At 41.7% G+C, this 21,295-nt stretch overlaps 1 protein-coding gene across 1 annotated transcript in view; it reads right to left on the bottom strand.

The window, feature by feature from the left end:
* Positions 1–21,295, bottom strand: part of LOC126249493 (dynein axonemal heavy chain 5) — an 856,962-nt gene that overhangs the window by 765,744 nt on the left and 69,923 nt on the right. The window contains 1 exon segment of the mRNA XM_049951144.1: positions 18,117–18,218. Within this exon segment, the coding sequence (XP_049807101.1) occupies positions 18,117–18,218 (102 nt within the window).

Here is a 21,295-nt window from a genome sequence, read left to right as displayed (position 1 = left end):
GGCATTTGTAAATCAATTGAGACTAGAGCTGCACAGAGCCAGCAGACCGCGTGTATCGCAATGAAGTCCAAAAGCCGTCTGAAGGGTAGCCTCGCAACCACGTGCAGTGTGTTCTCGTGAACTCCACTAGAGGACCATCTGGTCCCAGCGACTTGTTCTTCGCCCCCTTGTCGATCGCATCCATCATCTCTCCCATGGAGATCGCAGACATCATAAGTGTCAGCTCTGCAGTGGTGAAGATCCGTTCAGGAGTGGAGCCAAGTTGGTCAGGAATTGGCGCCGCCATCCGATCGTCGTCGCGAAAGTGACGGTTGTGGTCGGCGAAGGCATACACCACCACCGCCTGTGAGTACCATCTGAAGACGAGTCGACGTCGACGACGATTGTCAGATGCAGCGTGGACTACGGATGGCAATTCCACATGTAGAAGGTCCCATCGTTGCGAACACAGCACGACACTGTACAATCTATCGCGATGGAGAGTGACGAGATGGGTTTTTCTATGTTGGAGTTTTCTATGGACGTAAGGTGACAGAGGGAGCGTGCTGAGCTTGTCAAGGATGATGTCTTAAAATTTGATGGTGTCCTAATACCCCATCGCTACTTCCTTGCCACGTTGCAAGAAGAACTTTGAGATTAGTAAGTTTTGTACACTTGAGCCTCCAATGTACTGTGGGACACGAATTTTGCAGGATGCCCATTTAGTGGGAATACTTTGTCAGCTGTACAGGTCACCAAGTAAGGAAGTGTTAAGCTTCCAGAACCCTTTGCTGTGCCAGACCAGCTGTGGTGGTAGTGCAAGTGTCCAGATAATGGCACAATGGTACGAAAACGCAAGCAGACATTTTTATGCTCGGGAGACTTCGTTTCCAAGGTGGGTAGAGACATAAAAACCATTCGAGTCTGCTGTCAGAAGGTGCTGTATAACCAGTATAACTGGGGAGATCACCATGAATCTTCTCCCAAACCTCAACGATATGAAAGCCCTCGACCAGTCTCAGGAATGGAAAATAACCAGGCGTCTGGTTCTTCAGGTGGAGGATGCAGTTTCTCCCCACCCACAACAAAGAGATCACAGAGCTCGAAAAACAGGGGTGCCGCGTTGTCTGCGAATATCGTGGACTGCTGCCGATGATTCGTGGAGCCATACGGGGCACAGTCACTGATTGCGCAAGTGTCAAAGATGGTTAAAGCTATGCGCTGGCCGGATGGGCAGCAACAGTACATGTACCTACAAACCTGTGATGCTTGTTAAATCAACAAATTTATTTGTAACATAAGCAACAATAGAAGCAGAACGTACTACCAGCAAGAATACCATACCCTTATGAAAGACAGAAAAAGAGAGCAAGAAAAACAGCTTTCTCATTGTCCTCAAAATTCGAGCTGGGAACGAAAAACAATAAGCCAAAAAGAAAAATATGAGGTCTAAAACCCTGAGATCATATGGCCTTTGTCCTTTTTGATGGATTTTATGGTGGTCACATCTTTGAGAGTATTGATGTCGATGTGTGCCTGAGGGAATTGGAAAGTACGTTAAGTAACTTACCCTCCCCCATCCTGCCATCTCCAGAATCTCTTCACCACAGAAGAACGACATAGCGGAAAGAAAAGGAAAAATCTCTCTGTTCGGATCATCAGTGGGTTCTGGGCTGTTGTGGAGGAACTACGATTTCTATCTCAGGAGAGACCACCGTGTTAACGTTTCAAAAAAATGCTTCAAATGGCTCTGAGCACTGTGGGACTTACCTTCTGAGGTCATCAGTCCCCTAGAACTTAGAACTACTTAAACCTAACTAACCTAAGGACATCACACACATCCATGCCCGAGGCAGGATTCGAACCTACTACCGTAGCGGTCGCGCGGTTCCAGACTGTAGCGCCTAGAACCACTCGGCCACTCCGGCCGGCGTTTACGTTTCCAGGAGACAAAATTGAAACTATCTGACGCTCATGAGCTACATGAGTACGTCTTCCACAAAAAGGACGAGTTCAATAGATGGAGAGCTAGAGGAGGAGTGGTTATTTTTATAAACAACGCATATCACTCCTCACTTCCACCTCAACCCCCCTTCACCCCATTACCCTGTCGTTAAGTAATGGTTATATTACTGCGTGCGCGTCAAAGGTTGATAATATCCTTCCTCTACTAGCCGGCACCCCCCTCTCCCTATCCATCGAGGTTCACGACGAAGAGGCTCACACTGAACTCATTAATCAGCTTCCCAAACCCTTCCCCCTATGTGGAGACTGCAACGCCCATAGTGTTCTTTGGGGCTCTGCAACCAACTGCCCAATGGTAGACGTATTAAGAACTTCCTTGTCAACATTTAAATGTCTGTTGAGCAGGGAGACAAAGAAGTCATTCAAATTACAGCAACAAAGTACTTAACAGACATGCCGTCTTGGTATGGTCTTCAGTCCTCATATACTCTGATCAATGGCAAGTGGTCGATAGCTTGCACACAGGTGATCATTTCCTGAGCTGTACTCACCTTCCAGACACGATAGTGACCGAAAGAATGCCGCCACGACGAGTACTGAGTAAAGCAAACTAGGCGCTGTATAACCAAATTTCTATGTTGAATGCAATAACAGAAACCAGGGGTGGGTGGATCATATCACCCCAACGATCCACCACACCACTGAAGCATCCATTTCACATTCCTTACACCAACTAAGTCCAGCCGATGCCTTAGCGGAGCGACGAACGCCGCTTCGCCATGAGGGTCAGGGGAGTGCAGCGTAGGTTAATTCAGTTGCCACCCACCTGCAGAGAACCTCGTAGCCTTCCGGAGAGCGAGGGTGAAATGTCACCCAGTTAAAAATGAGAGAGCAAGCAGAGATCGTGGCAACACCATAAATCGTTCGACTATGAGTAAAATCGTATGGTAGATCACCAGGAAGATTTTTGCAGAAAGTGAGATATTCCCAGTTGCTACTGTAATGTGGAACAGAATTCTCCAAGCCAGCCTGCGCGTCAGGGCACAGGCAATGGTGTAATATTTCGACGGAATAGCCGCCAATGCGCCAGGATCCAGCTTTCGACACTACAGAGTGGCTGCTTAGTGGGGCATTTTGAACTTCAGTTCCATCAGTGATGAGGAATACAACTGTCCGTTTTCCACGTGGGAACTGGATTATGCATTATTTGCGCTCGTGACACATCATCTGGTTACAGTAGGGTCTGTTACAGGATGGTTTGGCACCTCACAGAGCGAAGCAAAAATCGACCCTTTTGAACCTCATGTTGGTATCAGGACACTTTCATGACTCCTGGAGAGAAACAATTTTAGTTCCACTTTTAATACCTATGAAGTACCGTGTGCGTCCAGATAGTTATCGTAGTGCTGCCCTCAATAGTTGTATGGTGAAGATCTTGCAATGGATGGTCGTCCACCACCTTGTCTGGATTCTAAAATCCACGTAGTCACTTTCAGTGTGGGTGCAGAAGGTATCAGTGTACTTTTGATAACCTAATCCTCCTGGAAGAGGCTATACAACAGGCTTTCCTGTGCAGGCATCACATGATAGGTATATTTCTTGACATCGAGAAGGCCTTTGAGCCTACTTGGTGGCGCAATACCCTCGCACGTATCCATGAGTGGGGAACGTCTTCTCTAATTTATACAGTCCTCCCTCTCGCCAGGTTATTTTAAATGTAGAATCGATGACGACCTCTTTGATCTCTTGGAAAAAGAGAACGGTGTCCCTGAGAGTAGTCTGTCTTCGCCATAGCTCTCAACAGAGTAACGTTGACTATAAGAAGTCGTGTCGAGTATTCCTAGTTAGCGGATGACGTCTCCGTCTTTTGTCCCTCTTAAAGACTTGCAACGGAAACTCTTCAGTTGCATGTTAGAAGTCTGGAGAAATATCCGGAGAGTAGAGGTTTTAATGTATCAACCGAAACCTCTATGCATGTCCTTTTTAACTGCAGACGTCCCATTTTTAATTTTCCTGAGTTGAGAAGGACGGACAGTGTTCTTAATTTTAGAGACACAGTGAGGTTTGTAAGTCTCAGATATATTTTAAACTGGCCTTCCTGCCAGATATTAGTGACCAAAAGCACGGTTCCTAGAAGCACGAAATATTGTAAAATGTATTGACCATAATTCATGAACAGCAAATCGAATCAGTCTTCTCCATTTTCACAGAGCCTTCGTGCGTAATCGTCTAGATTGTGGGTACTCGTTGTATAGATCTTGAAAATCCTCCTATTTAAAGATATTGAACATGGTGCACCACGAAGGAAGTGGGAAACTTTTTCCACCCGAAAGACTAAAGAAAGTGATGAAAACATGTCGTGTCCCAGCGCCCGTGTCAAAATATTTTCGCGCTGAATGCTCTCATATCGCACGAAATGTTAAGTAAAATTTAAGCTTTACTCTTAGATTAGTGCGTAACCACCACATCAGCAATCTGAACCTACCGAAAATATCCCGAAAACGTCCAAGATCATTCACTTTTAAATGGGATTGCTCGAAGTGAACGAGTGCTCGACTACGTAATTTTTTCGTCGCTTCCTTTGGCCGTTAGGGTGCAAATAAGGTTTCCCTGAAGGAAATGACGTGGCGACTGTGACCTTTCGAACCAGCCTAATACCGACACCCTACGCTTAGGGTGGCGAGCTACTGCTTAACAAATGCGACAGGTCTATAAGAAAGTATACACGCCACAGACGCCTGCACACCATACCGTTAATAACAAATGGCGAGCCACGAGACTCCATAGGATTCGCGCGAAACACTGCCTTTTTTAAAGATGAGGGTAGCTGATTTTAAAGCTTTACACCTAAGTTGGAGCAGCTATTGACTGTTGCTGCTAAGCAGGCCCAGCACTATTTTTGATCTGACAAATTTTTAAAAAGATTGCACTCCATATATTACCTGTTTTATAACGTTTTGGATAGGCATGACGGTTTTAAAATAGATGACAAGGATGTATGAAAGGAAGTGTATTCCCTTGGCTGTATGGTGTGTTTCCCAATCGTAAACCTTATTTGCTTCAAAGCTCCATGCTACACTGAAGGCACAGGCACAAATGACGTGTATTCATAACAAAATATTTCCCATCCTCTCCGATTCAATTAATGCCCTAGTGGCACTGCAACAAATGTACCCAGCAAACAAAATTACACAAAACATAACGTACACCCTTCTCATCTTTCATCAGAAAGGGAAACGTGTTTCATTCCGCTTAGTACTAGGGCATGAGAGAATCTGGGGAACGAGCAGGCATGTGTCCCAACATTCCAGTCCTCTGCAGGCTGTTATTTCACTGTTAAATCAAAGAGCCATGACACTGTGAGAGGGCGGATGGCTGCCAGCGAGGTACAATAAGCTGCAATAGGTGAAGCCAGCTATATGGGGATCTTAGTGTATTGCACATTGGTTGACTCGTCCTTTTTATTGTAGAGATCAAACAACCGTAGCTATCTGCTATACTTTTTTAATCCTTTCCAACAACTTTCACTTTTTTCCTAAGTTTTGGATCTGAATGAAAGCGTGATATTTATGTATATTTATATGTATATAGACGTGTGGGTGCACACTTATGTTTTCAGGGCATTTTTATGTTTCAATTAATGTTGAAGTTTTGGTATTCTGCCACTTTAATCCACACTCTTCGCATAAAATTTTAGTAATGGTGCTAAAATCATTGCTGTCGGGTGTCAAAGTAAACATATCATCATCATCGTCCTCGTCTGCAGTACAGCATAAAGTAACTTGTGAGGGGTAGAAGTAAATACATATTTAGAAGATATGAAAGCCGATTCAGCATATACAAGAAAGTGGAAATGATCTTACCGTGTCAGTCTGTATTTATTTATTAATGTGTTCGTTTGGCTGGCTATCATCGGCTTAACACAAAGTTTTTCTAATTAAAGGAAAAGCTTACCAAGAAACGAAATGTAATTCAAGAAAAGTATGCTTCTAAAGCAATAAAAAAGTGACCACTAACTGAGCACTCCAAGTTTTCGATTTATGTCACCAGTCACTGTGAAAAGAAAAACAAAATATCATAATATATAAAAAGAAATAGTCAAAGCAGGAATAAACTTATCTATCTGGGGAAAAACTGTATTCAAGTGTACAATAACCGAAATATCAAAAAGGATTATATATTCAAAATATTTACATAATCACCACTGTGAAACGTCCAATAAGGTGAAATGCGTCCAGGGGAAAAATTTATCAATTTGCACTAGGTTTAAAAAGTGAAAATCCAACTATTAAATTGTATATTACTACTTGGATTAACTCTACATTATTCAAATTCCCTTGTGCCTAATGAGCGCACAGAACAGTCACAATATTCGAAGTAATCCTGTAAAATACGAGATAAAAGGCATAAAATTACAGAAAAAATTATATTTAACGTAATCCAATATTAAGGCACCTAATGATGAGAGCAATTATTCGAAAAGTGAAGTAGCAGTCTTAAAAACTGAAATGAAATAGTGACTGTCACAGCAAACTCGTTATTATTCACTATGCAACGTTTTACTGTAATTTTTACGTTGCTTAAATAATTACAGTAGAAGTGACTCATTCACTAAAACCATTTTCAGTCACTTCAGTACAGTCAATTTCCTATGTTAAATAAATGGTAAGCACTTAATGTGGAGCCAACTTTCGACTTATATTTGCTGTCGCTTGAATGAACATGTTCCGCGGTTCGTCATTTTCCGTGTGCCAGGAAGCACCGTTTTGAGGAGAAATAGGTTAGGCTTGGAAGCTCCGGCGTAGGTCAGTAAGTTTGCGTGGTAGCCCGCAATTCTCCAGACGCCCTGGAATCTATTTTTGTGAACAGTGGCACAATATGCTGTACCTCCTGTCAGACGCCAAATCGTGATGTGGGAGCGAGCCGTTGTTTCTGCCACCCGCCGCTACGGAAGAGCGTCGCCACACTGACTAGAGGTTTGTTTTTGTCATTATGTTATTCCTTCGAATTTATAACTGATATTTAATCTAGTGTTAACTCACCCTCTTCCAATAAGCTCACTGTTAGGCATTGCAATAGCATTTTCAAAAAATTGTTTAATCTCGTCATTTGTAGGTTTTCCGTCGTTCATTAGTTGCTTCTATATTTATGGAGATGTGATCCGTCCTTGTTTAATAATGGCCACCAGTCACCGACAAATAACGTGTTTATTGATGGTACAACTTACTCAATGGTGCCAGGTCATCGGGATTCTCATTATATTTTTATCATTATTACAACATAAACTGATGCACAGCAAAGTAGAGACATTTTTCTGGTTGTTGAACTTCCTGGCTGTGGATTATATTACTTTAAAAAATAAAGCAGCCAGCCACATTTTCGTGCGTAAGGGGTAGTCAAATGAAAACAAGAGACGGAAAACAGTAAGTAAACTGTTCATTATTTCGAAGGTCATCGCCACAACTATTAATATATTTATCCCACTGTGAGGCAAAGCAATCAATCCCAATATGGAAGAATGTTAGCAGTTACCTTCGGAACTGTAATTATACCCAGGCGGGATTCTGTTCGTCCGAATCAAATCGAGGGCAACTATGTCTTTCATCAGGGGTCCAAAATTATGAAAATTTAATGTGAACAAAACGGGGCTGTATGGAGGACGGACAAGGGCTTCCCACAAAAAAAATTCTGCAGCGTATTTTAAACAAACATAGCAGGATGTGGACGGAGTAGGAGTAAGAGAAGGAAAAATAGTGGGAGAATATCTACTGGGAGGGGGGGGGGGAATCTACATCTACATCTACTACTCTACTACATGGATACTCTGCAAATCAAATTTAGGTACCTGGCAGAGGGTTCATTGGACCACCTACACAACTCTCTATTATTCCAACCTCGTATAGCGCATGGAAAGAATGAACACCTATATCTTTCCGTACGAGCTCTGATTTCCTTTATTCTATCTTGGTGATCGTTCCTCCGTAGGTAGGTCGGCATTCGGAGGAGAAAGTTGGTGATTGGAATTTCGTGAGAAGATTCCGTTGCAACGAAAAACGCCTTTCCTTTAATGATTTCCAGCTCAAATCCTGTATCATTTCTGTGACACTCTCTCCTATATTTCGCGATAATACAAAACGTGCTGCCTTCCTCTGAACGTTTTCGATGTACTCCGTCAGTCTTATCTGGTAAGGATCCCACATATGTTCTCTCCAATTTAAGTTCTTCGTAATTGTAATACCTAGGTATATAGTTGAATTTACGGCTTTTAGATTAGATTGATTTATCGTGTAACCGAAGTTTAACGAGTTCCTTTTAGCACTCATGTGGATGACCACACACTTTTCGTTATTTAGGGTCAATTGCCACTTTTCGCACCATTCAGATATTTTTTCTAAATCGTTTTGCAGTTTCTTTTGATCTTCTGATGACTTTATTAGTCGATAAACGACAGCGTCATCTGCAAACAACCGAAGACGGCTGCTCAGATTGTCTCCCAAATCGTTTATATAGATAAGGAACAGCAAAGGGCCTATAACACAACCTTGGGGAACGCCTGAAATCACTTCTGTTTTACTCGATGACATTCCGTCAATTACTACGAACTGTGACCTCTCTGACAGGAAATCGCAAATTCAGTCACAGAACTGAGACGTTATTCCATAAGCACGCAATTTCACTACGAGCCACTTGTGTGGTACAGTGTCAAAAGCCTTCCGGAAATCTAGGAATACGGAATCGATCTGAAATCCCTTGTCAATAGCACTCAGCACTTCATGTGAATAAAGAGCTAGTTGTGTTTCACAGGAACGATGTTTTCTAAACCCATGTTTACTGTGTGTCAATAGACCGTTTCCTTCGAGGTAATTCATAATATATGTTCTAAAATCCTGCTGCATATCGACGTTAACAATATGGGCCTGTAATTTAGTGGATTACTCCTATTACCTTTCTTGAATACTGGTGAGACCTGTGCAACTTTCCAGTCTTTAGGTACGGATCTTTCGCCGAGCGAACGGTTGTATATTATTGTTAAGTGTGGAGGTAATGCATCAGAATACTCGGAAAGGCACCTAATTGGTATACAGTCTGGACCAGAAGACTTGCTTTTATTAAGTGATTTGAGTTGCTTCACAATTCCGAGGAAATGAATGAAAGAGGAACCCATCTGGTAGAATTTTGCATAGAGCATAACTTAATCATCATTAATAGTTGGTTTAAGAATCATGAAAGATGATTGTATACGTTGAAGAGGTCTCGAGACACAGGAAGATATCCGATAGAATATACAGTCTAAAGCAAACAAAACGTCGCACCTCGGAGGAATAATCCGAATGGACGAAAATCGGTTGTTGTGGTGTACATGTAGGCTATATACAGAAGAATTATTACAGTTTAAGAAAATATGGATGATTTATTCAAGAAAGATAGCATCACAAACTGAGCAAGTCAGCCGGCCGGAGATCCGTGCGGCTGTAGGCGCTACAGTCTGGAACCGGGCTACCACTACGGTCGCAGGTTCGAATCCTGCCTCGGGCATGGATGTGTGTGATGTCCTTAGGTTAGTTAGGTTTAATTAGTTCTAAGTTCTAGGCGACTGATGACCTCAGAAGTTAAGTTGCATAGTGCTCAGAGCCATTTGAACCAATTTGAGCAAGTCAGTAACGCGTTGGATCACCTTGAGCCCTTAAGCAAGCAGTTATTCTACTTGCCACTGTTTCATAGAGTTTTTGGATGTTCTCCTGAGGGATATTGTGCCAAATTCTATTCAACTGGTGCGTTAGATCGTCAAAATACCGAGATGATTGGAAGGCCCTGCCCGTAATTCTCCGAACGCTCTCAACTGGGGAGACATCCGACTACCCTGCTGGCAAAGGTAAAGTTTGGCAAGCAAGAAGACAAGCAGCACAAAATCTTACCGTATGTTGACGGGAATTATCGTGCTGAAGTGTAAGCCCAGGATTTCCTGCCATGAATGGCAGCAGAACGGGAAGTAAAAATTCGTCGACGTACTGCTATGCTGTAAGGTTGCCACATGACAACTAATGCTGTCCTGCTATAAAAACAAATGACAGACCAGGCTATCACTCCTCGTTGTCGGGCCGCATGGCGGGCGACAGTCAGGTTGGTATCTCCAGACACGTCTTCAGCCTGGAATCTCATTGACTGGAGTATAATTGTCAGCAGTGATAAAACCAGCTTTGAACTGAGCCCCGATGACCAGCAAAGACGTGTCCGGAGACGCCCCGGACTGCGGTGGGATGTCAACCTGACTGCCGCCCGCCATACGGCTCCATAACAAGGAGTGATGCTCTGTGGTGCCGTTTCTTTTCATAGCAGGATCGCTCTGGTTGCTATCCACGGCATCGACTATTTTCCACGTCCCGTTCTGTTGTAGGAAATCCTGGGTTTACATTTCAGCAAGATATCGCCTGCCCGCACTCGCGATAATTTCCACCGCTTGTTTTCGTGATTCCCAAACCCTATCTTGGTCAGTAAGGTCGCCGGGTCTCTCCCAAATTGAGAACGTTCGGAGCATTATGAGCAGGACTCACCCAAACATCTCAGGATTATGACGATCCAACGCGCCAATTGGACAAAATTTTGCACATTATCCCTCAGGAGGACATCGAACAACTCTATCAATCAGAGCTAATCAGAATAAATTCTTGCATAAGGACCAGAGGTATCTCAATGCGTTACTGACTTGCTCAATTTGTGCAGCTGTTTGTCTTGAACACATCATCCAATTCTTCTGAAATTATAATTTGTTTGTCTGTGAATCTGCATCCCATTTATCGGTTACTGTCCCATTCTGATAATTCGTTCGTGGTGCGTCTTTTCTTCACATTTTTTGTCTTAGAGTGTGCAGTGGAGACGCAGATATTTGGGAACGATATTTTAAACTGTGAGAGACATCCAGGGGCAGGCGCGGACTCTAACCATAATTTATTGCTGGTAAATCGTAGATTGAAAGTGAAGACATTGCACAAAGGTAGGAAATTAGGAGATAGGACCTGGATAAGTCGACAGAGGCTTCAAATGGAACATTAGGCAACGATTGATTGAAACAGGGGAACAAAATGTAGTAGAAGACGAATGGGTCGCTTTGAGAGATGAAGTAATGAAGGCAGCAGAGAATCAAATAGGTAAAGGAACAAGAGCTGCTAGGAAATCTTGGATATTACAAGAGATAGCGAATTTCATTAATAAAAGGAGAATATATAAAAATGCAGCCGAAAGGGAATTCAGACGTCTGAAAATGAGATTGGTAGAATGTGTAAAACGTGTAAGTAGGAGTGGCTAGAGGACAAATGTAAGTCTATAGAAGCATGTATCTCTAGGGGAAAAATGGACGACTCCCATAGGAAATTTGAAGGCACCTTTGGAGAAAGGACAAGCAACTGTATGAATATCAAGAGCTCAGATGAAATACCAGTACTAAACAAAGAAGGGAAATCCGAAAGGTGGAAGCAGTATATATAGGGGATATGCTATGGAAATGAACCTGAAGGCGATATTATAGAAAGAAAAGAGAACGTAGATGAAGATGAGGTGGGAGATACGATATTGGAGAAGACTTTGAGAGACAACTGAAAGACATATGTGCAAAAAAAGGCCTCTGGAATAGATTACGCTCCCTCAGAATTATTAATATTATCAAGAGAGCCAGACATCAGAAAACTATTCCACTTGGTATGCAAGAGGTATGAGACAGGTGAAATACCCTCAGATTTCAAGAATAATTTAATAATTCAAAATAAAAAAATCAAGTGCTGACAGATGTGAATATTACCGAACTATCTGTTCAATAAGTCACGGATCATATGTACAGATACGAATTTTTTACAGAATAACGAAAAAACTGATAGAAACCGAAGTCAGGAAAGATACGTTTGGATTCCAGAAATATGTAGGATTACACGAGACAATACTGACCCTGCGACTTCTTTCAGAGGATACGTTAAGGGAAGGCAAGCCTACGTTTCTAGCTTTGGCAGGTATAGAGAAAGCTTGTGATAATATTGACCCGGATCACACTTTAAAATTATAAATGCAGTAGTGATAAATACAGGGAGACAAATGTTACCTACAGCTTGTACAGAAACCAGATGGCAGTTATACAAATCGAAAGGCATGAAAGGGAACCAGTGAATGTGAAGAGAGAGAGAGAGAGAGGAGAGAGAGAGAGAGAGCGAGAGAGGCAGCATTATGCTGCCATTCCCGATATTATTCAATCTGTTCATTGAGGAAGCGGTAAAGGAACCCTAAGAAAAAATTGGAGGAGGAATCAAAGTTTTGGTAAAGGAAATAAAAATTTTAAGGCTTGCTGATGACATTGAATTTCTGTCATAGACAGCAAAGAACTTGGAAGAAAGTTGAATGGAGTGGACAACAGCTTGAAAAGAGTTTGTAAGACGAGCATCAACAAAAGTAAAACAAGGGTAATGGAATGTTGCAGAATTAAATACGGTGATGCTAATGAAATTAGATTAGGAAATGAGGCACTAAAAGTAGGTGAGTTTTACCATTCAAGATACTGAATAACATTATGGCCAAAGTAGAAACTATGTATAATGTAGAATGGCAATGGCAACGATAGCGTTTCTGAAGCAGAGAAATTTGTTAACATCGAATATGGACTTAAGTATTAAGAAGTATTTAGTGACGGTATTTGCCTGGACGGTTACCTTGTACGGAAGTAAGATGTGGACGATATGCAGTTCAGACAAGAATAGAACAGGAACTCTTGAAATGTGATGCTACAGAAAATGTGGTGCTACAGAAGACTGCTGAAGATTAGATGGATAGATCGTGTATCTAATGAAGATGTACTGAATCTGTTGGTAGGCCATATTCTGAGACATCAAGGTATCATCAATTTAGTTATGGAGGAAAGATTCTTTTGGGAGGGAGTAAATATTGTAGAGGGAGATCAACAGTCGAATACAGTAGGAACGTTCAATTGGATGTCGTTTGCAGTAGTTATTTGGAAATAACGAATCTCGCACAGAGTAGGCTAACGTGTAGAGCTGCGTCAGATTAATCTTCGCACTGATGCCCACAACCAGAACATGCCCTGAAGCCTGATAATGAGCGCTAATGGCTCGAAACGTGTCGCTAATAAATTAATATCACAAGATTGATAATGTGAAACATTGTGAGTGGTTGCTATACATATATATATATATACCCCTTGATGCCTTTTGTTTATTTATTTTGCACTTTTGTTTAAGTGCATGCCACTGGTCTTTTTATAAAAAGGACAGCGACGTATTCAACCAGCTCTTCGATAGAAAAGAGCTCAGGACAATTAGTGTGGTTGCTGTTCGGTTCGCTATTAGATCCGTATTATCCCTAGTAGCACTTACATCGCACTTACATCTCAAGTAATTTAAGAAAAATGTGAAATACCTGATTCTGGATAGCCAGTCGTGCATTTGAACTCCACTCCTCAATGTTGGTTCAGATTAAACTGAAACATGGACGTACGTAGCCTCTCATTATGGACCTTTGCCCATAACCTGTTATAGCGTATAATAAACATCTTGTAAAATATGTTTGTAAATACACTCCTGGAAATGGAAAAAAGAACACATTGACACCGGTGTGTCAGACCCACCATACTTGCTCCGGACACTGCGAGAGGGCTGTACAAGCAATGATCACACGCACGGCACAGCGGACACACCAGGAACCGCGGTGTTGGCCGTCGAATGGCGCTAGCTGCGCAGCATTTGTGCACCGCCGCCGTCAGTGTCAGCCAGTTTGCCGTGGCATACGGAGCTCCATCGCAGTCTTTAACACTGGTAGCATGCCGCGACAGCGTGGACGTGAACCGTATGTGCAGTTGACGGACTTTGAGCGAGGGCGTATAGTGGGCATGCGGGAGGCCGGGTGGACGTACCGCCGAATTGCTCAACACGTGGGGCGTGAGGTCTCCACAGTACATCGATGTTGTCGCCAGTGGTCGGCGGAAGGTGCACGTGCCCGTCGACCTGGGACCGGACCGCAGCGACGCACGGATGCACGCCAAGACCGTAGGATCCTACGCAGTGCCGTAGGGGACCGCACCGCCACTTCCCAGCAAATTAGGGACACTGTTGCTCCTGGGGTATCGGCGAGGACCATTCGCAACCGTCTCCATGAAGCTGGGCTACGGTCCCGCACACCGTTAGGCCGTCTTCCGCTCACGCCCCAACATCGTGCAGCCCGCCTCCAGTGGTGTCGCGACAGGCGTGAATGGAGGAACGAATGGAGACGTGTCGTCTTCAGCGATGAGAGTCGCTTCTGCCTTGGTGCCAATGATGGTCGTATGCGTGTTTGGCGCCGTGCAGGTGAGCGCCACAATCAGGACTGCATACGACCGAGGCACACAGGGCCAACACCCGGCATCATGGTGTGGGGAGCGATCTCCTACACTGGCCGTACACCACTGGTGATCGTCGAGGGGACACTGAATAGTGCACGGTACATCCAAACCGTCATCGAACCCATCGTTCTACCATTCCTAGACCGGCAAGGGAACTTGCTGTTCCAACAGGACAATGCACGTCCGCATGTATCCCGTGCCACCCAACGTGCTCTAGAAGGTGTAAGTCAACTTCCCTGGCCAGCAAGATTTCCGGATCTGTCCCCCATTGAGCATGTTAGGGACTGGATGAAGCGTCGTCTCACGCGGTCTGCACGTCCAGCACGAACGCTGGTCCAACTGAGGCGCCAGGTGGAAATGGCATGGCAAGCCGTTCCACAGGACTACATCCAGCATCTCTACGATCGTCTCCATGGGAGAATAGCAGCCTGCATTGCTGCGAAAGGTGGATATACACTGTACTAGTGCCGACATTGTGCATGCTCTGTTGCCTGTGTCTATGTGCCTGTGGTTCTGTCAGTGTGATCATGTGATGTATCTGACCCCAGGATGGTGTCAATAAAGTTTCCCCTTCCTGGGACAATGAATTCACGGTGTTCTTATTTCAATTTCCAGGAGTGTACTTATCGTCGTTTAAAAGTTTTTTTAAATCAATCTGCGAGTCCACTGCTATCTGAAATGAATAAATTTATAATAATATTGTGACTACTATAACTTCTCTTCAGATGATATTACAACAATTACTATTGAATGCTCGTGAACTTCAGACTAACTTGACAGGCTTCGATTCGCAGCTGTTCTTGATGATAAATTTAGACAACATTGTGCGTGGAGCGCAGCCATCTGGTGCTGACAAATATTATTGCGATCTCGACTGTTGTTTTAACCAAAGCTCTATATGAGACCTCGCTAAAGTAAGAATTTAAAATACTGTTTTAATTTGATTTTACATATCTTAATGCGCTTCTAATCTTACAATCAGCCTGTGAGGAAGTTTACAACAGTAATTCAGAATAATAAATCCATCAGTAAATGAAACAATTATTCTTTTTGATGGCACTAATGAAGAAATTGACACATTAGCAACCAAGCTGAGCAGCATGCACAATAACATCAAATTCACTGTTGAACATGAATCCAATAACAGCATAAATTTCTTAGATTTAAAAATTTCCATCAAAAACCAGAAACATCACTTTGAAATTTACAGAAAGCAAACAGCCATAGATGTGTGCATCAACAGCTCATCTTGCCATCCAAACCAACATGAGATTGCCTACTTCAGGTCCATGCTTAATCGCCTGCATAAAATTCCACTGGGACCAGTTGAACAACATAAAGAAACCATTATCGTCAAAGCCATGTCCGCCCCCGGTAGCTGAGTGGTCAGCTCGACGGAACGTCAATCCTGAGGGCCCGGGTTCGATTCCCGGCTGGGTCGGAGATTTTCTCCGCTCAGGGACTGGGTCTTGTTTTGTCCTAATCATCATCATTTCATCGCCATCGACGCCCAAGTCGCCAAAGTGGCGTCAAATAGAAAGACTTGCACCAGGCGAACGGTCTACCCACCGGGAGGCCCTAGTCACACGACCTAGATCAAAGCCATAGCTCTAAACAATGGATATAACCCACACATAATTGATAAATTATGACAAATATCCAAAAAACAGCAAACAACAAAGCTCCACTCCAGACACCTATGCAGTCAACACAAAAGTCTGCAGAAAGCAGCAGAAAATATGTCTCGCTTCCTTTTCTAGGGAGCATATCCCATAAAATAAGTAATATCTTCAAAAACACAAACATAAATATAAGCTTCCACACAGACCATAAACTTCAGCAGCTAACCATTCATAACATAAAGAATAACAACCCCCCATACAAACGATCAGGTATATATAAAGTCAGATGCCAAAATTGCCCTTCCTTCTATATTGGACAGACTGGGAGAAACTTTGAGATTCGATTCAAAGAACATTTAGATGCCATATATCTGAACAATCCTTCAAAATCTGCATTCGCAATGCACACAACTCTCAGTAAACATGGAGTAAAAAGCATTGAAGACCACATTCAAATACTGCGACATGTTGAGAAAGGTAGCCTCATGAATCTGCTTGAAGAGATAGAAATATATGCACATAAAAGCAAATCACCACATCATATTCTTAATGAACAGACGGAGCTAGCCAATGCAACCTTTCTACAAAACTTCACTCACCTATTATCCAGTCTAAAATATAAATAAACATTGCTCCTTTTAACAACAACATGCCATCAATAATCCAAATAAAGTATTACATCATAATATGGCTGCCTGCTCAATCACACATTACTGCAACTGTAAAATTGATTTAAAAAGAAAAGGGGTGTGCCATGCTACATTAATATAATTACTACTGTCACATTATTCATGTATCTCATGTATATGTTGCCACCTGTTTATTGCATTGTATCTACACAATACCATATAAGTAACATTCATACAACTGGCCATCACATTTTCCCAATTTATTTGTAATTAATGCTCACTGAATATGGTATTCTTTGTAATATAAATACTTGTAATGCTACCTTGATTCCTTGAAAAAATAAAGTACTTTACTGCTACTATACTTGATTCAAAATTTCAGTGCACCATAGATGTTAATATAATTGTTAATGTCATATTATTCATTTTATCTCACCTCTATGTTGCTCCTTGTATCTAGCACAGTATTTACATAATACCATAAAAGTAACATTCACACAAACTGGTTACTACATCTGTCAACTTCATCTGTAATATTATATACTCATAATGTAAGGTTTATCTTTGTGTTTTAATTTTCATTATGTTATGTTATTCTTTAAAAACAGTCATACTGTGAAATAAAAGCAATCTGTATATTGTGATGTCTCTGAGAGAGAACGTCTCTGATACTGTTGTATTTGTAAATCTGCAATCTTTGTGAAAACTTCATATGTGGAAAAATCTTTTTGGTGTGTGTGTGGTGCTTTGCACAATATGCTGATGTGCAAATTACGTAAGTGCTGGATACATTTTGGAAAATTCGAAAAATACAATACTCCAACTTCGCAACAAAATCGCGCGGAATTTTCGACGTAAGTACCATATCCGCTTAACCTCACATATTTATTTACTCTGTATTTCATCGTTTGGAGGTTAGTTATTTTCACATATGGCGCTTCTAACACTGTTTTCTACCGTAGGGCAAAAACACACTAAAAATACTTCGCTACAGTGGAAGAATAAAAATCGAAAACGGACGATAATGTAAAGTGTATCTTGCAGATCATGTGAACAGCCGTCTGATGATGAACTTGCCAGTTCGAAACCGGTTACGGCGCTATTTACCTAAATAATTAGCAGTATTAATAGTGGCTGGTTGCTGTCTTCTTCTTTGTAAAAATTAACCTACATTAGTTGTAGATTTTTGTCTGACCAGAGTTATGAAAACAACAGATAATCTGTAAGAAGTTGTCCATGCAGAGAAGTGAACTCTTCCTGCTCGTGAATTAGTTTTCATCTCCTTCAGTGAGGGATATTTGAACGAAAGAAAACAAGGATGACGACACACGTCCATCAATACTGGCCATAACACTACGCTGAATGTTCATTGAAGTCTCATTCCTGTACGGTGCACTAAGTTTTCTAACGATTATAATGACTGAAAATAACACAGATATTTCCATGTGTCTACAGTTTGGAGATGAAATGTTAATCTACTTCTGATCTCATTGTGCATTTATTTAAAAATAAACTATCCGGTAGGAGTCGAGGACGTTGACCTTGTCTTACCGCTTCCGCTGTGGCGGGTATCTCTACCTCCTCCACTTCTTGAAAGAACCACAGCAGCTTGTTTCTCATGTGTGGAAGGAATAACTGATTTATCTCGTCCAGCTGTAAAGAAAATCCGCATTTAAGTATTTTAACAAGTACTATGTCACTTAGATAGTAAGTATAGCATAAAGGAAAGATAAAAACCTAATTTATTATATACTATGGTATGTCGTTTTGGGAGGTGGATTGGTGGTAAAGGACGTGAATAGCAATGCGGGGTTCCTGTGAAAATTGTAGTTTTTGTATGTAACTTTCACAACAGTGTCGGAGTATTACTCAATTTGGAGCATTCCTGTCAACAGAATAACAACAGAATCAGCAGAAGGGTGTTGACGAAGCAGTAATAGCAGCCACTGAAAAACTACCATTTCAAAGCTGCAATGGCTAATAAGGCATGACAACTGTGCTAAAGAGTTGCTCTCCCTTACTTTTCTCTCTCCTGTGGATTACTCGCATTGATACATCTGTGACAGTTCTCCAAGAAGTAGAGTTTGGCGTTACTATCTCATGGCCTGCCCAACGTCTTCTTGGTGCTGCTTTGTTCATCCGTCTCAAAAAATCCCAGAAACACATTGCCAAGGCATCTGCCAAAAAATAGCTGAAGTCCTCGTCTTAATTTTTTTTGTCTATCATTTTTAGCATGAAAGTGTAGGTCATCTGTAACTGTAAAGAATGATTTGAATAGAATTTCAGTGCCACTTGCTCTTATTTTATACACGACGGGTTTCGACCGCCGAAGGCTACTATCAAGTATGGCTATCTACAGCGTCGTGAAGCTATTTAGGCGCTTAGGCGCAAGGCGCTCTACATTGAGCCTGAATAGATTCACGACGTTTCAGATAGCCACCAGTCGTGTATGAAATGAAAGTGCCTAATCGAATAAACCTATTCTTGAAAGTCTCTTTCGGTTTGCTGCCGGATCCTAATATCAGCTCGATTCAATATTTCGCCATCTTCAGGAGAACGCTGCTTCTGCTGATAAGTCCCGTTGTTCTCTGTCACCACATTGTCCAATACGACTCATTAAAACACCGCACCTCGAAATAATTTCTCATTTTGTGTATATCATCCCGTTTACACCAGCACACAGTCTCAGGTGCAGTATTGCAAACAATGTGTCTGCTTTCACGTTTGACGTATATACTTCAGCCACATATCTGGATATGAAGTGAACTGAGACCATTAAGCAGATCAAGCTCTTCGTATCTTATATGTGCACACAAAAGAATTTAAAGGCGTAAGAAATTGAATGTTACTTTCTGTAAATTTTCGCTCCGGAGGGGTCAAGAAACTATTTACTTATCCTCATATTAAGCCAAGGTACGGCTGCATTCCTCACACACAGGAAAAAAGCTGTTCTACTTTACGGGTCCGTAAATCTTTTTCGTCTTATAATTCATTTTCCACACCCTTCATAGAGGATAAATTATGGGAAACGCACAAAAACTGACTGTACCACATAAAACTTTGCTTTTTTTGAAATGTTCAACATGTATTCTTAGTTATATCTCGTTAAGTTGAAATTATTAGGTTCACCACGTGTGTTTTGTGTTGGAATTCATCGACGGCAATGCTGAAAAATATTGAGAGAACTCATTTCATTTCGTTACACATAAAAGTAGCATCAACAGTTTAAGATTAAATGATCATTGCGGACTTTGCGAGCACTGTTTACTAGTTGTAACGTAGCAAAGTACGAGTGGTCATCTTGCATTTAGCCCCGCATCAACCATATTCCCGAACCGGGCAAACAATTGATAGTGGCGGCCCCCACCCCATCCTCCCCCTCGAGCGTTTGAGATAGGACGTCAGAAATATTAAAAAAATCGGTTTTTCAAAAATATGTTCATTTTGTAGCTCACATATTTCTGAAGAGTTTGATATATAAAATATATATCTTCGAGGAAATGTAAGACATGTTACTTGATCTAAAGTGTGCCACAGTGCAGTATCACGCATCTTCACACAGCATTCCCACGTCACTGTATTATGCTCTGTGGAATTCAAACGAGTATATTTTGCAATGGAAACATCAAACCTTTATTTAGGACAGCGAAAATTAAAATATTCTGCGGTGTCTCTCCTGCTCCTAATAGGCCAGTTTGACATCCTACCTTCCTTAAAAAGAAAATTACAGTTAGTACTGGATGGGATTATTTGTAACTGGGAGAATAAGAACTCTTCAGAAAATTTGCACTTTCTATTACCTGTTATCTAATAATTTTCCCTTGTGTGTGACATAAAATTAAATACAGGGAACATAAAAACGGTGAAGAAAAGAAACAAGCAAGACAGTACACATTTCGTAAATCCTTTTTTCTCTCTAATCTTGCTGCAGCCTTATACGGCGTGCTTTCCTTTCAGCGAAAGAATCTATTACCTCATCAGAATTCATCAAAAAGTATTGCTACACGAAAAATCAAAATATTGTAGTCTAATACTGAAAACTCTGTTAATACGCACAGTGCCCAAGGTTGCTGTAGTTTCTCGATCTGATTACGTCTATTTTGTTACAGTCTGCTAGACAAAACGAAGTAGACCTTTCTAATAATGCAGCAGTTGTGACACACGTGAAATAAGCGAGACTGTTTTGGTACAAATCGTCATTTTTATCTATCTCATTTACATAAATAACAGAACAGAATATAATTCACGAATTACAATATCAAATGCCTATTGCGCCTACTACAAGCAAAACGTTTTATGTTAGGAAATAGTTTCACATTTCATTTATATGCTCCAATGTCTCAAGCATGAGATTGGAAAGTAGTAGTAGTAGTAGTACGAAATCTTTATAAAAATTTGGAATCGTCATATTCTTCCATATAATTTGTGTGATGTTCCCATTTCTTCTCCTTCCTCGTTCTAACAGACAATCTTGTCATTAATAATTCTGTAACTACTGCTGCCACTGTCTCAACATATTCTCCGGTTAACTTGACTAAACCTGCCAGAATTACCGGTTCAGTTGTAATGCGTTTATTCTCCGGTTAGGGGTTATTATGTGTTCGCACAATGCATTTTCCGCGCTATTCCGAGAATACAACTTAAGCGGCTGCTAACTGGCTGGCTCTGAGCACTATGGGACTCAACTGCTGAGGTCATAAGTCCCCTAGAACTTAGAACTACTTCAACCT

The sequence above is a fragment of the Schistocerca nitens genome, chromosome 3, assembly GCF_023898315.1.
Source record: "Schistocerca nitens isolate TAMUIC-IGC-003100 chromosome 3, iqSchNite1.1, whole genome shotgun sequence".
Lineage (NCBI taxonomy): Eukaryota > Metazoa > Arthropoda > Insecta > Orthoptera > Acrididae > Schistocerca > Schistocerca nitens.
This window is presented reverse-complemented; position numbering and strand designations above follow the sequence as displayed.